The 15,445-nt window shown below is 42.3% G+C and overlaps 1 protein-coding gene across 16 annotated transcripts in view; it reads right to left on the minus strand.

Annotated features, from left to right (window-relative positions):
- Window positions 1–15,445, minus strand: part of Dysf (dysferlin) — a 195,436-nt gene that overhangs the window by 18,681 nt on the left and 161,310 nt on the right. For all 16 annotated transcript variants that reach the window (XM_090336723.1, XM_090336718.1, XM_090336720.1 and 13 more), the window contains 6 exons: window positions 13,422–13,520; window positions 6,202–6,330; window positions 5,817–5,972; window positions 4,290–4,381; window positions 1,947–2,117; window positions 1,144–1,286 (listed from right to left, as the gene is read on the minus strand). In XM_090336723.1, coding sequence (XP_090192849.1) covers window positions 1,144–1,286; window positions 1,947–2,117; window positions 4,290–4,381; window positions 5,817–5,972; window positions 6,202–6,330; window positions 13,422–13,520 — 790 coding nt within the window. The remainder of the gene's footprint in view (window positions 1–1,143; window positions 1,287–1,946; window positions 2,118–4,289; window positions 4,382–5,816; window positions 5,973–6,201; window positions 6,331–13,421; window positions 13,521–15,445) is intronic.

Below are 15,445 nucleotides of genomic sequence, written 5' to 3' on the forward strand. Positions count from 1 at the left end.
GAAATCAGAACCTGGAGCCCCCTGTACCAGAGGTCTTGACTTAGAGGTTATAATGGTTCATGTTCTGCTCAAAAGGGCCATGAACACTAACACACACACACACACACACACACACACACACACACACACACACACACTTGCCCACCAGACTTGCCTGACCACCAAAGAAAGGATAGAAGAAAGAAGACTCCCAAAAGAAGAAGCATAACACCATAGAGCCAGAAATAAGGCACTGATCTGAGCTGGGTGGTGACTCTGGGTAGGTCATTAACCACTCCTGAACTCAATAGACTCATCTGTAAAATGAGGCAGATGCTATTTTAATAGCCTGTGCCTTGGTTCCTGGACTAAAGTTGCTCATATAGCAACTGCCACCAGAGGAAATGAGACTATCACTGAAACAGATGTATGTACCAGAGAAAGAGAGAAAGGTGGGGGGAAGTTGTTGCCTAATGGCCAAGCCTGGCTCATGACCTGGGAAACACAGAAAAATAGAATGGGGGAGCTGGAGGGGGACTTGGGCATGCACCATCAAAGCCATCCTTCCCCTTTTATAACCTCAACACAAGCTCTGACATCAAACATCTTTGAAACATGCAGAAGGCGAGCGGCCAGCTGGGCCTGTAAACACTTCAGGGGAGTCTGGGTGGGCGACAGGATTGTGGGCATCTCAGACACATGGAGAGCATGTGGCAGGATTTTCAGCCACCTATAGTAGGCAGAATCTGTGGCAGGGATGGAGACACCGCAAAGTTCTGGCCTGCCCTTTGGATGCTTAACTATGTGGGCTCTGCCCAGAGTTTCAATGGTGCACTGGCGTCAAGCTGGCAACTTAGTGCAATTCAGGTAGAGAATGGTTTAAATGTTCTCTAAACTCTCACCAAAGTGTGACCTCCATCACCAGAGGCCCTTGATCTTGGCTTCAAACTCATCCCAATCTTATCCTCAGAGGGGCCTAAACGTAGTCTTGGATGTAGTTCTAAACCTGATCCCATCCTGATGTCCAATTTACAAGCAGTTTCACACATATACCTCACCCTGCTATGTGTTACGCCACTTAATGATAGAAGAGGGCCTAAGAGAGGGAGGAGACTCCCATCATGGCTTGGGTTGGAGAGTTGGGGGAGTCACATAGCAACTCACCTATCTCCTCAATGGTGTACTCTTTATCCTGAAATGTCACTCGGTCTGTCCGATACACAGGGGCCTTTACTCTGTGTTGCTGACAGAAGAGGTGGAGAAGCTGGGAAGGGCGGAGCTGGTCCCTCCACTGGTTCGGTCCAGAGCTGAAACCCAAGTGCAAAGCGAAGATAAGACATAACAAAGACACTAATGGTGGTGAACTCTGTATCCTCACACACAGAATCACCCACTCTTCACAGTTGATGCCCCATCTTATCCTTCATCACCCCCATTTTGCAAATGAAGAAACTGAGGCTCACAAAAGAAAAGATAGTAATATGTGTGGAAATGTGGGATCTACTTGCTTTCATTTTCCAAAATTAGAGAATCAGATCCAAACAAGATTGGAGGTGGTTAGAAGAGAGGCTGTTCCCATCTGCATTCTCCTGAGAGACTATCACAGACTTCCTCCCGAGATCCAGCGGGAGCCCATGAGCCCAACTGTCTGTCTCCTTCCTTCGCTTCCTCCTTCCCATCCTCTCTTTCCAGGTGCACAGTCTGCTGGCTTATAACAATGTGATAAAGAGCCAGACTGTCTTTACAGCCAGGTGAGCAGGATCAAATCCTAATCTTCCACTTACAAACCATAACCTCTCTAAGAGTGGAGTGGGAACAACTTCCTCCTTCCCCCTTTTTCCTGCCCCCACTCCCATCACTGGGTTCAGGACAGAATATCTGGGAAGTGCTAAGTCCAGGCTGCATACAGTAGTGTTCAGTAGACAGAGTGGTTGGTTGTCGAGAAGCAGCCAGCCTTGAGCACATACACACAGTAGGTCTGTGGGAGTCCACAACGAGCCCCAAATTTAGACAGCAGCCTGTTCTCCAGATCGATGACTGTCTCCCCAATCTTCTCGTCCTTGGAGAGAAGGTCGTAGTCATACAGCGTGATCTTCAGGTCCTTCTCCAGAGGTAGAGTGCAGGTCAGCTCAAACATCCTACAGGAGGGTAGAGGTCAGGACTCTGCTAGCTCCCGAAGTTGCTGGACCCAGCAGGAAGCCAAGTGAGCACGAGTGAGCCATCCCAGGGTAGCTACCCTCCTCAGATACTCTACCCATAGTGTAGCTGTACCGTGTGGTGTGGGTGTGAATAAAATAGAACAAAATGCTAAGACTGAAGTTTCTGTCATGGATACCAGGGACCAAGACATGTAAAATTCCAGATACCAGAGCTCTGGAATTTACCTACTGTCTGGACTTGAGCTATGCATTCACTTCTGGTGTAAAGGGAAAGGAGGGTTCATGGACAAGTTTTCTGGGGGAGACAGCACCTATGGGATCAGAACCTCAGCCCCCCATGAAGGTCAAGATGGAGACAAAGCAGGTTCTGGGATGGTAGACTCATATTGCCCTTCTTTTGCTCAAGGTCACTTAAGGAGCACCTATGAGCCACTTTGGGGAGAAGCTGGATTCCCAGCGATGCCTGGGCAAGGAACACATGAGCGTCTTGTGAAGAAAAGGTAACTCTCTCAAGGCCTGATTGGAGCTGTTCTGAATCCTGGCTCCTAGCAGCCAGATTGTGGGGTGAACTAAATGAGGACCAAAGGCCAAGCAGTGGCCACTAAAGGGGTACAACATCTACTCAGTCACAGATGGATCATGCAGTGATCCTTCCCCTGGTCCTGGTCCTGGCCTTGCTGGCTAGCCAGAGGGCAGTGGAGCACACACACACTAAACAGGACAAGGGAAGCAGGGGAAGTGCTTCCCTCCTCACCACCCCCTCCATGAAACATATGGCTCACTCAAAGTCCTGGCAACAAAACAGGAGATGCTCCCCTAGTGCCATCAAGGACACAGGCACAGAGAGTTATCCTCGCTGCAGCCCTGACACGTTTTGCCTTTCATAAAGTGGCTGAGCTGAGAGTGGGCAGAAAAACCACCTGCCTGCCACAGTGCCACTCTGGGAAGGAGGAAAGTCATGCCACAGAATAAATGGGTTTCCAGAGTACTCGCTGACCACAACTGAGTTGTGTGTTCTCATGCTGATGGGCTGGAGAGTGAAAGCATTTCTCCAGTGATCTGCAGGAGGCCCAAGGCTGCAGGAGCACCAGCTCTGAGCTGTGATTTGGGGGAAATGGACCATGAGAGTGGGAGGAATGTGTTCTGCAATCACTCTCATTGCCACCTGCCCTGGGCCTTGACACATATGCACACCTGTTGTGAGACAGGCCCAGTACCAATAGCCCATAGTCCTGGACCAGCCACGAAAGCTTATCAAACAGAGCTACTTTCTCCCATCCTCCTTCTCCACTCCTAATCCTGGTTTGATAGTGACTCGGTGCCACCTAGAACTATTTCTTCCTTCAACAACTACCTTTTTTGTCTTTTGGTCTGCGTTGTAGATGGAGTGACCTCAACTAACCAAATAGATGCTCGTGTTGGAATGCAGTGTATAGCCTGACATATTGGCACACTAGACCTCTCCCACAGGTGCCAGAGAAATAGCTGCCAGCCTCCTTTTTGGTTGTTAAAGCTCATAACCGAGAGCAACTAAGGCTCAGGAGCCACTCCCACAGCAGGAGTATTGATTCTTCCTCCTTTGTTCTTAGATTTCCAGCAACATCTTATTGTCTTGAGTCTCCATTCTTTCTGTAGCTATCCACCACAGATGTATGTGGACACTGAAGCAGTAACTGCTGGATGCAACTTGATATATGGGGCTGGATTTGGACAATATAAAAGACATGGTTGGAAACTGGCGAAGTCCTAATGAATTGTAGGGTTCATTGGTAATAGTACATCAGTGTTAATGTCCTCACTTGGGCAAAAGGACCTTGTTTATGTAAGATGGAGAAAATTGGGTTAAGAATATATAGGAACTCTGCATTATCCTTGTATATTTTCCACGAAATCTAAAATCATCCCCCTAAAAGTTCACCAGAAAAAAAATCAACCAATGTATCTTCTGAGTGTCCATGGAGATTTCTGATCCGAGAGGTCATTGTTTAGGTGTTTAACTAAGAAAGAGGAACTGGGGCTATATTGACACATAGGAAAGATCACTTCTGTTCCTGGAGACAGGGACCTACCAGAGGCAGCCATCTCTACTCATTGGGCTGTAGGGTTTCTAGACTGGCCCCTCCCTCCATCCCAGTACCACTTCCCACTCACTTTCCAAATACAGGCTCCAGGGTACAGGGGATGTAGTTATCCTGGTCACTTAATGACTTCTTCCCTATGGAGATCTTGATGTATGGGTCACACTGGAGGAGGACACAGAAGCATATACGTGAAATCACTGTCCCAATGTGTCATTGGGGCTTCATGAGCCCCCTGTATCCCAATGGGGTGAGGTGCCAGCCATGAGGAAGCTGTAGCATAGACCATGTCTGGTCAGGTTGGGAGTCCATCCTGTAAACCATAACATAATCCTTGGCTGGACACAAAATTACAATCTCAGCTCCAGCAGTGAGGCGATATCAACACACACGCATCGCCTAGAACTTGCATATGTATTAGAATAGCCTCAGTTCTTCTTTCCTAAGTCCTCCATACTTGTGACCCACTATCTCTTCACTGGAAGAGGTAGATAGGACTAGGCACCTATCCTCATACACCTAACACACAGACAATATTCTAGGTAGAACTAGGCTGCCGGGGAGCAGGGGGAGTTTGCTGTGACCTCTGCTTATCCAGATAGAAGAAGAGAGAGGTGATCATCCTTTGTCAGTTAGCCAGCCTTGGCCTGTCTCCTAGATACCTATGAGTGACAGCAATCTTCAATCATCCTTCCAAAGCAGCTGGAGCCAGAGAAGGCCCAGAAATGGCTCACCACTAAGAAGGCTTAAAAGATACAGGCCTGCTTACTAGCTACATCCTGGCAGCCATTGTACCCTGGAATGCTATGACTTCTCAGCCTTAAAAAGCAGGGCTCTAGCTGGTGGTTCCCACCTATAATCCTAGTTACTCAAAAAACTAAGATCTGAGAATCAGAATTCAAAGCCAACCTGGGCAGAAAAGTCTCCATGAGACTTTTATCTCTAACCACCAGAAAACATGGGGTTGATAGAGTATTAGTCTTGCCTCAGACACAAAATTTAAGGGAAGGTGCCAAAGTTCAGTCATCAAGACAAAAAAATTTTAAAAATTAGAGTCAATACCAATGGTCCATGATGAACAAAATATCAAAGTTCCAAACAAAGCCAAGATGAGTATTTCTGGTTTCTCTTTTGCCTTTATCTCCACATGGCTGGTCATAGCATTCCTTCTTCACTCCTCCCTACTCATCACTGAAAGTCTACAAAGTTCCGCCCCAACCTGCATCTTCAATCCCCTAGCTTGTACTTTATCCTGGTTCCATACTTAAAAGAAGCAGATGTCTTTCCAATTTGGCCTATGCTTTGACCCCTTCACAAAATACTACTTTCCTTTTCCCTCTGAGTCTATCAAAACTCCATGTATCCTTAAGACTCCTATTCTTTCCTGGAAGTCTTCCCCATTTTTCCAATCCTATACTGACTTTGTCCTTCTCTGACCTTGATCTCTCTGACAAAACTCTGTCCAGATATATCTCAGTGCTGCATGTATTTATCTGGTCTCCCCCGCTTACTGACAGCTTCCTGGGCAGATACTATGTCCAGATTTTACAAGTTTTTGTACCTAGATCATCTAGGGGATCAGAAACTTCAGAAATATTACCTTCCCATTGGGGTCCTTGGGCTGGAGGCCAAATGCTCGGACAATATAAATTCGAACCAAGCACTCCTGGGGCCCCTGGGCAGCCAGCTGGTGAAACTGTCTTGGGGGCATGGGAATGGCTGGGTCTTCGGGGAGAGGATAAATTTTGAAGAGTCCCTAAAACACAGAGTGGTTAACTTTCATTTTTGTCATGATTGTCATCCACATAATAAACAAAGGGCAATCAACCTTATCCTATGAAAAGTCATCATCATGAAAACCATACCACATCTGCAGCAGCATCACCATCTCCATCCCTCACAGGGTCACCAATATCAACCCCTCCCACCACACACTTACTGCAGCAATGCCTCCATCTTAGACGTCTACACAGGGACAAACTCACCTTAAACTCGCCAATGACAGACGGATCTTCTGTCTCTTCCTGAGTCTTGCCTCGGTAAAGCTTGAAGGTGTTACAAAAGTCAGACAGGCCTTCAAAGGCCTTCACATTCTCCAGCTGTGTGTCATAGACCTGTCACACATTGAAATAAATAGAGGGGACAAGGGTGAGAGAAAGCACAGGGGGACAGTGAAGGCAGAAGAAATAGGGAAAAAAGGGAAATGTGACAGTATGAGAATGCAGGAAAAAAGAGAGGGGCAGAGAAGGGAACGAGTGTTATAAGCCAAAAACATGTAAATGAACAAAGGCAGAGTTGGAAAGGTGGACAGCCAAGAAGGAAAAGAGAGAAAAGAGAATGAGAAGTAAAACCCAGGAGAACAGAGCATGGAAAGACATTTGCCTAGTCGCTTAGGGAGTAGGATTTTTGAGTTAATGACATTTTCTAGGTACCTGATAACCATACACAAGAGTTGGGGTGTGTGTGTGTGTGTGTGTGTGTGTGTGTGTGTGTGTGTGTCAGAGAGAGAGAGAGAGAGAGAGAGAGAGAGAGAGAGAGAGAGAGAGAGAGAGAGAGAGAGAGAGAGAGAGAGAGAGAGGAGAGGGGAATGCAATACTATGGCTTAAACTCAGGGCCTCATACTCTCTTTCAGTTTGATGCTCTATCACTTGCGTCATATCTCCAGTCCAATATTTTGCTAGTTCACAGGAAATGGTGTCTCACAGACTTTTCTGCCCCAGTTGACCTCAAACCATAATGTTCTGATCTCTGTGTAGCTAGGATTACAGGTGTAAGTTGCCAGTGTCTAGCAGAGTGATACATTTTTTTTTTGAAATGCAGTGGTTCAAACCTAAAACCCTGGCTACTTGGAGGTAGAAATCAAGGTACCACAGTTCAAGGCCAACCCAAGCATAAAAGTTTGTAACACTCCATCTCAACCCCACCGTTCAAACTTGTTATTCCAACTACAGGGGAAACACAGTGGCTGGGTACAAAGATAAGCCCTAGTTCTCCCCAGTGACATGGTGGAGTAATGGATACTAGTCCAGCCTGGCCAGGCCATAAAATGAGACCCTACATCAAAAAAAAAAAAAACATTATAACTAGTAATTTTAAACAAGTGGACAGAGGTATGGCTCAAGTGGGAAAGCACCTACCCACCTACTTTGTAATCACAAGGCCCTGAGTTCAAACCCTACAACAACAACAAATGTACAGAGAACCATGTGTCCACCATACCTTGAGGGCAAGAAAAATAGGATTCTATTTTTTAAATAAAACAACTTCAAGCCAGGTGCTGGTAGCTCATGCCTGTAATCCTAGCTACTCAGGAGGCTGAGATCTAAGGATTGCAGTTCAAAGCTAGCCCAAGCATGAAAGTCTGTGAGACTCCTTATCTCCAATTAACCACCAGAAAACTGGAAATGGCACTGTGGCTCAAGTGGTAGAGCGCTAGTCTTGAGCTAAAACAGGACAGCGCTCAGGCCCGAAGTTCAAGCCCCATAAATGATACACAAATAAATAAATAACTTCATAGTTGACTATTTGGGGTCAATTTTTCCACATACACAGTAATCTTTTTCAATTTGCATATTCATGTATTCAATGAAGTCTGATGTTTGTTTTATTTCGCTGTTGGGTTGTCTTCCTCAAAGACTCCAAATGTTGGATACTCTTTCATTAACATCTACATCTGTCACTCTCTCATTCCTTTATAACTGTTTTTTGCCTTTATTTTGCTTTCTTTGATCATTTCTTCCTCTGTGATGAAATCATATGACCCTGTGTTTCCATGTGTCTATTCCACCCACTCCACAGGTTCCAATAACATGTGTCCCTCACGTCCCTTCTGAATGCCACTACCTCACTGTTCTTCTGCACTCAGCTCATCATTCTCAAGGCATTTCTGTTCTGCATTCTGAGGACCCTATTTCTAAAAAGTTCACAGTCTCATGTCTTCTGCTCCTTGGCAAAATTGTTCTGGTGTGCATATGTCTTTTCCTATTGGTAAGTTTGATTCTTATCTCCCTTCTTCATAAATATATATATGTGTGTGTTATTTATATTTATATTTTTACATATATGACATATTTATAAATATATAACTTTTAAGTTAATACTGAATCATTTATTTCTTTTACTAATACTTCCTTAAATATATCAGCTAGATGACTACTTCCTTCAGTTCAGCTATGGAGGCAAATTGCTTTCTACATACAGGGCTGACCATGTGAATCCTGTGTAGCTTTACCTCAGCTTGTCTGAACCAAACTAAGTCTAGTAGATTTCTGTCATCAACTTGAACTTGTTTCCAAAGGTCCTGATATGTAAACAAGTGGGGTTATATTCTATTTCCAGGTGCAAGAACTATATTTTAAAACTATGTATTATAAAAATTCCCAAGCACACAAAAACAAAGTAAGCTAGGTACTGTTGGTTTGTGCTTGTAATCCTAGCTACTTAGTAGGCTAAGAGCTGAGGATTATGATTTGAAACCAGCCCAGGCAGAAAACCCATGAAACCCTTACTTCCAATTAATCAACAAAAAATAGAAGTAAACTATGGCGGGGCCAGGAACTTGGCCTAGTGGTTAAAGTGCTTGCGTAGCATGCACGAAGACCCGGGTTCCATTCCTTGGTACCACATATATAGAAAAAGCTGGAAGTGGTGCTTAGGCTCAAGTGGTAGAGCTCTAGCCTTGAGAAAGTCCAAGGACAGTGCTCAGGCCCTGAGCTCAAGCCCAGGACTGGCAAAAAAAAAAAAAAAAGAAGTAAACTATGGCTTAAGTGGTAGAGAACCAGCTTCGAGTGAAAAAGTCAAGGAAGAGCATAAGGCCCTGGGTTCAAGCCCTAATACCAGCAATAAAATAAAATAAAAAAAAGATAAAGAAGACAGCTATCACACTCTAGCGAACCCGTTACCTGTCGTAAGTAATTATCAGCCTTCTTACATCTGGAAGTTCATTTTGCTGAATCTTTCTGGGACCTGTTACCCTATGAACTTTCATCATGCTTCATGCAACCTCTCTTCATTTACTGCCTCTACCCAATCTCACTTGTCCTTGAGCAGCCCTTACTTATATTTTGGAGACTGTGGCTTTTATTTGTTTCCAACTTTTCTGAAAAATGGATTTTGTGGGTTTGAATGATTTCCAAGAGAAAAGGGGAAAAATGCTGACTTATGCAGCCATGTTCATTCTGGAAGTCCTAATAAAATACTTTGTAAATTTCCAACTGGTTGAACTTTTTGTTTAAACTTTTGTTATTAATTTCTCATTTTATTGCATTTTAATTTGTCTGGTATGATTTCTGCTTTTGGTAACTTATTGTTAAACTACTATCTGATCAAATTTTGTGTGTTCTATGAAGACCAAGAAAAACATATTCTCTTTTATTTTTTCTGTATTTTAAAGCAACAACTCTTTTATTGTCTTATTTATTGACTATTTGACAAGAAAAACCATGTTAAAAATCTTCTTGAACAAAAAAAAAAATCTTCCTCTTGAGGAAGTGGCACTGTAGCTTAAGGAGTAGAGCACTAGCCTTGAGCTGAAGAGCTCAGGGACAGAGCCCAGATCCAGATTTTAAGCCCCACAACAGACAAGAAAGAAAGAAAGAGAGAGAGAGAGAGAGAGAGAGAGAGAGAGAGAGAGAGAGAGAGAGAGAGAGAGAGAGAGAAAGAAAGAAAGAAAGAAAGAAAGAAAGAAAGAAAGAAAGAAAGAAAGAAAGAAAAAGAAAAATCTTCCTTTGAGCCAGGGGCCACTGGCCCATGTGCGTAATCCTAGTTGCTCTGGAGGCAAAGATCTGATGATCATGTTTCAAAGCCAGTCAGGGCAGGAAAGTCTGAAAGACTCTTATCTCCAACTAAAAATGCAGGAAGTAGAGCTATGGTTCAAGTGATAGAGTGCTACCTTTGTGTAAAAAGCAAAGAGACAGTACTCAGGCCCTGAGTTCAACCCCCATGACCAACACACACACACACACACACACACACACACACACACAATTTTCATTTCAATAATTTTGTGCTTTTATTTGTGGAAGTATTAGTTTATGTAGTCTTAGCCATATTTTTTATTTGAAAAGAATTTTATCAGCTGGGTGTGGTGGCTCTCACCCGTAATCCTAGCTACTCAGGAGGCTGAGATCTGAGGATCCAGGTTCAAAGCCAGCCCAGGGAACTAAAGTCCATGAGACTCTTATCTCCAGTTAACAACCAGAAAGCCAGAAGTAGTACTGTAGCCTTGAGCTGAAGAGCTCTGGGACAGCACTCAGGCTCAAAGTCCAAGACCCACAACCAACAAAAAAAAGAAAAAGAAAAAAGAATTTTATCTTGTATGTCACTTTAGTTTCTTTTTTGAATTTTTTAAATTATTTTGTATTTATGCAAAAGGGGTTCAATTCAACATTTCAGCTTACTAGTATAAAACATCTTGATCAATGTTATAATTCTCCCTTATCTTTCCCAATCCATTCATCCCCTTAATTTTTGTTTTGTTTTGCTTTTGTCAGTCATGGGTCTTAAACTCTGGGCCTGAGCACTGGCCCTAAGCTCTTCAGCTCAAGGCTACCACCCTACCCCTTGAGTGATAGCGCCACTTCTGGTTTTCTGGCTGGAGATAAGGATCTCGTAGACTTTAGTGCTTGGGCTGGCTTTGAAACTTGATCCTCAGATCTCAGCCTCCTGAGTAGCTAGGATTACAGGCATGAGCCAGGCTCATCCCCTCAATTTTCTTTTTTTTTAATATTTTTATTGTAATTAATAAAAGCGTTGCATGATCTTTGCCAGATAGAAGGTGCATTAATTCACATAAACTGATACCCTTTCACATGTCTTGGTACCCATTACCCTCCCCCCCACCCACCACCCACCCCCGTCTTGGTTTTCCCCCGTTCCCTATCAAATTTCAAATAACCAAATACAAATAAATTCAATATATCAGATAACAAAGTGAGATACTGTAACAATATGAGATACCCAATCATCCCCTCAATTTTCATAACCATTTTTGCTGGGATTATTTCTACACTCTGTAAATCTTTTCACTAAGGAGTATACATTTTATTTATATAAAACACTCTGTTTTGTTTCCTTCACTTTTTACTTTAAATTCCATTTCCCTATGTTTACACTTACTTGATTTTGTTTGGAAGATACTTTCAAAGCATTGTTTGCCCACAATATAATATTTTCAGCCAGGTTGAATGGTATTAGATGTGTCTTTTAAAGATAATACAATGAATTGTGACTTTAATATAGCCTAAGAGTCCTGATCATTTAATAAGAGAGACTAATCCATTTTTGATTATTAGGAAAACAGCATATTTTGTTTTTTATACTGTTGGTTTTTCCTATGATTTCTGTTTTAATGCATTCTTGCTGCATTGTTTACTTTCTTTATTTTGCTATTTAGACTATGAGTTGTTCCCCACCCCTGTATTCTAGTGATTTTCCAAAAGTAGGGATGTTTCCCCCCTAACCCTTTGTGTATTCTGTTCGCTCCATTATGCTATAGGCAATTTTTCAAATAACCACAGTGTTGGAGGTATTCTTCTTTGTATTTTTTTCTATTTTTAATCTTTTTTGAAAAACTACAATTCTATTGCTATTCTTAAGGTGTTGTGTAGGAGGGGTTACAACTTTGTATGTCAGGTAATGAGCACAATTCTTTTGGGACAATGTCACCCCTTTCTTTGCTTTCACCCATTTATTTACTTATTCCTTGCAGGTCTAGTTTTTCCCCTAAAAAAAAAAAATAGTTGGAATGTCTTTTGCCTCTGATAGCCTATTTTCACTTGGATGCTGCTGGAGATCTGAGAGAGGTCGAGCTGGGGGGCGAGGTGCCAGTTCACCATCCCACATCCCAGGGAGCAGTTAGGGGCTGTGGGCCATCGGCCACCTTGGCAGCAGTTCTTATTTTTTCTTCATTTGTCTCATTTCTTGGCAAGACCACGGTGCCCCATGCCAAGCCTAATGTGTCGGACCTTCTTCCTGGTACATAAATAGTTTTGTGTCTTTGCCCAGCCGTACACACACAGCTTCAAAATCAGTCATAGACTTGCTGCCTGGGGAGCTGCTGTTGGCGTCTATGGCCTGATCTCTGAGCACCTGGTCTCCAGGCACAATTCACTAGGCAACTTCCAGTATTATTAGAAAGGACATCCCCCATCTTGTGAACCCACTCTCCAGAGCCCAGACCAGTAGCTATCAGTCAGCAAAATCAGCCAAAAGCCCAGGCCATCCATTATCCCAACTAGCCTCAACCCGCCTTATCCTTGTCTTCTTGAAGGTAGCTCTGAGGCCCTTCCCATACATCTAACAGCTTGTCCCCACCTCTCACTCTCTTCTATTCAATCCAGGAGTAATCATGTAGTATAAAATCTCCATTATTTACATTCTAGAAGTAGCAAATGAAAGTACAGGACATCCGGTTATATTTGAGTCTCAAAATATAAGAAATAATATTATGTATGTCTCAAATAATATTTAAAGCATATTTATACCAAAAACATTATTCATTATTTATTTTAAATTCAAGTTAATATCCTGAATTTTATGTAGCAGTCTCATGCAAGGGATTGTACAACTCATTTGAGGAGCAATTTTTCAGTTGCCTTTGGTTATTTTTTAAAAAAAACAGTCCACTTTCTAAAAGTATAATTATATGTGTAGCCTCCTCAAAATGCCAGAATTTGGCTGTCTCATTCCTGTTTCATCCACAGAAAGGTTTGCCATTTTCTTGTATTTACTAAGGAACTTCTATCCCATTTGTAGGAATGAGGGATTGGAGTTACACTCTCAAGTTGATTTTATATTTTGTTTTAATACACATTTTCTTTTATAAAAATTTCTAAGAACATCAAAAGAATAGTATCAAATCATTAAGTACCCATTGCCAAGATCTGAAATATCAATGATTTGCAATTTTACTGGTAATCTGCCAGAGGAACACCAATACCATATAGCTTCCTCCTTATTCTTTTGGTAGGTGAGCAAACATTTTAAAGAAACTCCCAAGTATCTTTTTGCCTATAAATACTTCAGAATTTTTCAGTATTCTTTCAGCAATACTTTCTCGGTCATTCTAGCTTACACTGATTTCTTAAGCAAATTTGCAGATAAATCTTCTCCCTCCAATTAACTCATTAGGACTCACCCCCGCCCCCACCATCCCAGGTACCCAATGGCTGTGGATTGAAGGGAAGCATTCTGAGGGTGGTCTTACCTGTAGAGTGTCAAAATCTTTCTCCAAGTAGGAGCCACATTTTTCATTCTCCCCTATGGAGGCAAAGAATTTGCTCCACCAGTCAATGAACTCCTCCTCCTGAACAGGAAGAAAGAAGGAGATCATTTAAGAAACAATTGGCCAAACAAGATCTTTCTCAATGACATAATGCTCAAGGTGTGGTTTATGTAAACAAGTAGCTAAAACTCTCTCACTCCATACACAAGGAGGTTCCAGCACCAACACAGTGGATAAGAGGCAGAAGCTTTGCCCCCATTCGCATGTGTTCCTTTTAGGATCTCAGGCAATCTCTTTCCTTATTGTGAAGTAGGCACAATTATTGTGGTACCTTTTACATATGAGGGATAAAGTGAACCTGAAATCAGAGGATGCCAATGGTACTCTGGGGAAAACACCAATAATATATTATTCATGAGTAAATAGACCTGACAGACCTATCCTGGTCCTTGTTCCTTACTATAGAAATCAGTACTTAGGCATCTTAAGATCAAATCAGGAAATCAAATCTGAGTTTGAAAAAAAAATCAACAAATACTTCCTATATGCCCTTTATTCAAAAGACACTAGTAAGTGAGGAGAATTTAGTGAGCAGAAAGAAAGCTATATCATCTCATTCTGGGCCCTTTCCTTTTTCCCATCATTTATATTTACAGCAAAAGGTAGGCCTGTTGTCTGCTGTGAAAAGTTTCCTCTCCACGTTTTGCATAGTCAACAACCACAATGTTCCTCTATCTGGGTCTAAGTAGCATGCCCTGTTCCTGGCCCGCTCCAGAAACCCAGCCAGGACTGGCCATTCAGGCTGGGCCTCTTCACACCCTTGAAGCTCATCCATTCTAGTGGAGAAGGCCAAGTTCAAAGCAGGAGAAGCCCCGGAGACTCTGTATGAAGTGGTAGCTAGGAGATCTTCCAGAAGCTTCACTATGTCTGTGCAGTGATTGAGCTATCAATCAATCATGGAGTTTCTGAAAATGCTGCCAGATGCCTTGAAGCCAAAGCTAAATCTGCTTAAGTTCTGGATATTGAAGGGGGATCACAATCTGGAGCCATACCAAAAGATCTTAACAGGTTCAGTAGAGACAAGTTTGTGTGAGGTGGTCTGAGTGCCCATCTTTCCCAGGAGTGTGGCCATAATGCTTTTGGTGTGGCCACATGTGGTCCCCAAACACAGAACAGGGAACAACAGCAAAGCTGTCACTAGGGGACTCACTTACCAGGAGTATCTTCTGCAGCCATTAAAAAGAAACAGAGATTCCAATGGATTAAGATATAGAGGCAGAGCTTTCTAACTTACAACCTCTCTAGTAACCACTAGTGTAGAACAAAGAGAACAAGCCCTCACATTTAAAATTTACTTTAAAGAAAAAGATGCTAGATAAACACACATGTAGAGACATACATATCAAACTTACACAATGACTAGCACATAGGAAAACATATTTATACAGCCATGACTAAAGAAGATGTATATGCTAAATCATTCATATTCCCCACAAAATACACAAAGACACATAAAAGCATGGACAAATATGTACAGTTATGAAGAAAAGGTTTAAAATGGATTCAATTTAGCTGTTTGAATCCTTCAGAATCTTTTTCTTTTCCAACCCAGATTCTTTAAAAAAGGAAAAGTTGAATTCCTAAGTCAAGTATAAACAAGCAAGAACACAAAAATTGTGGGAAAAGTATTACACATCCCTCAGTCTTGAAAAATCAAGTAAACTTTAAAGAAATAATAGAAGACAGCCAGGTATCTATAGCTCATGAACTCATGCCTATAATTCTAGAAATCAAGAGGTTGAGATCTGAGGATTATAGTTCAGAGCTAACCCAAGTAGGAAAGTCTATGAGAATCTTATTTCCAGTTAACCACAAAGAGCTGGAAATGGAGCTATGCCTCGAGTGGTAGAGCACCAGCTTTGAGTGAAAAAGCCAAGGGAGAACAGGAAGTCCTAAGTTCAAGTCTGTGTACTGGCATTAGAAATAAATAAATAAATAAATAAATT

This window comes from Megascapheus bottae, chromosome 7 (assembly GCF_031878675.1).
Source record: "Megascapheus bottae isolate mThoBot1 chromosome 7, mThoBot2.hap1, whole genome shotgun sequence".
NCBI classification, from domain to species: Eukaryota; Metazoa; Chordata; class Mammalia; order Rodentia; family Geomyidae; genus Megascapheus; species Megascapheus bottae.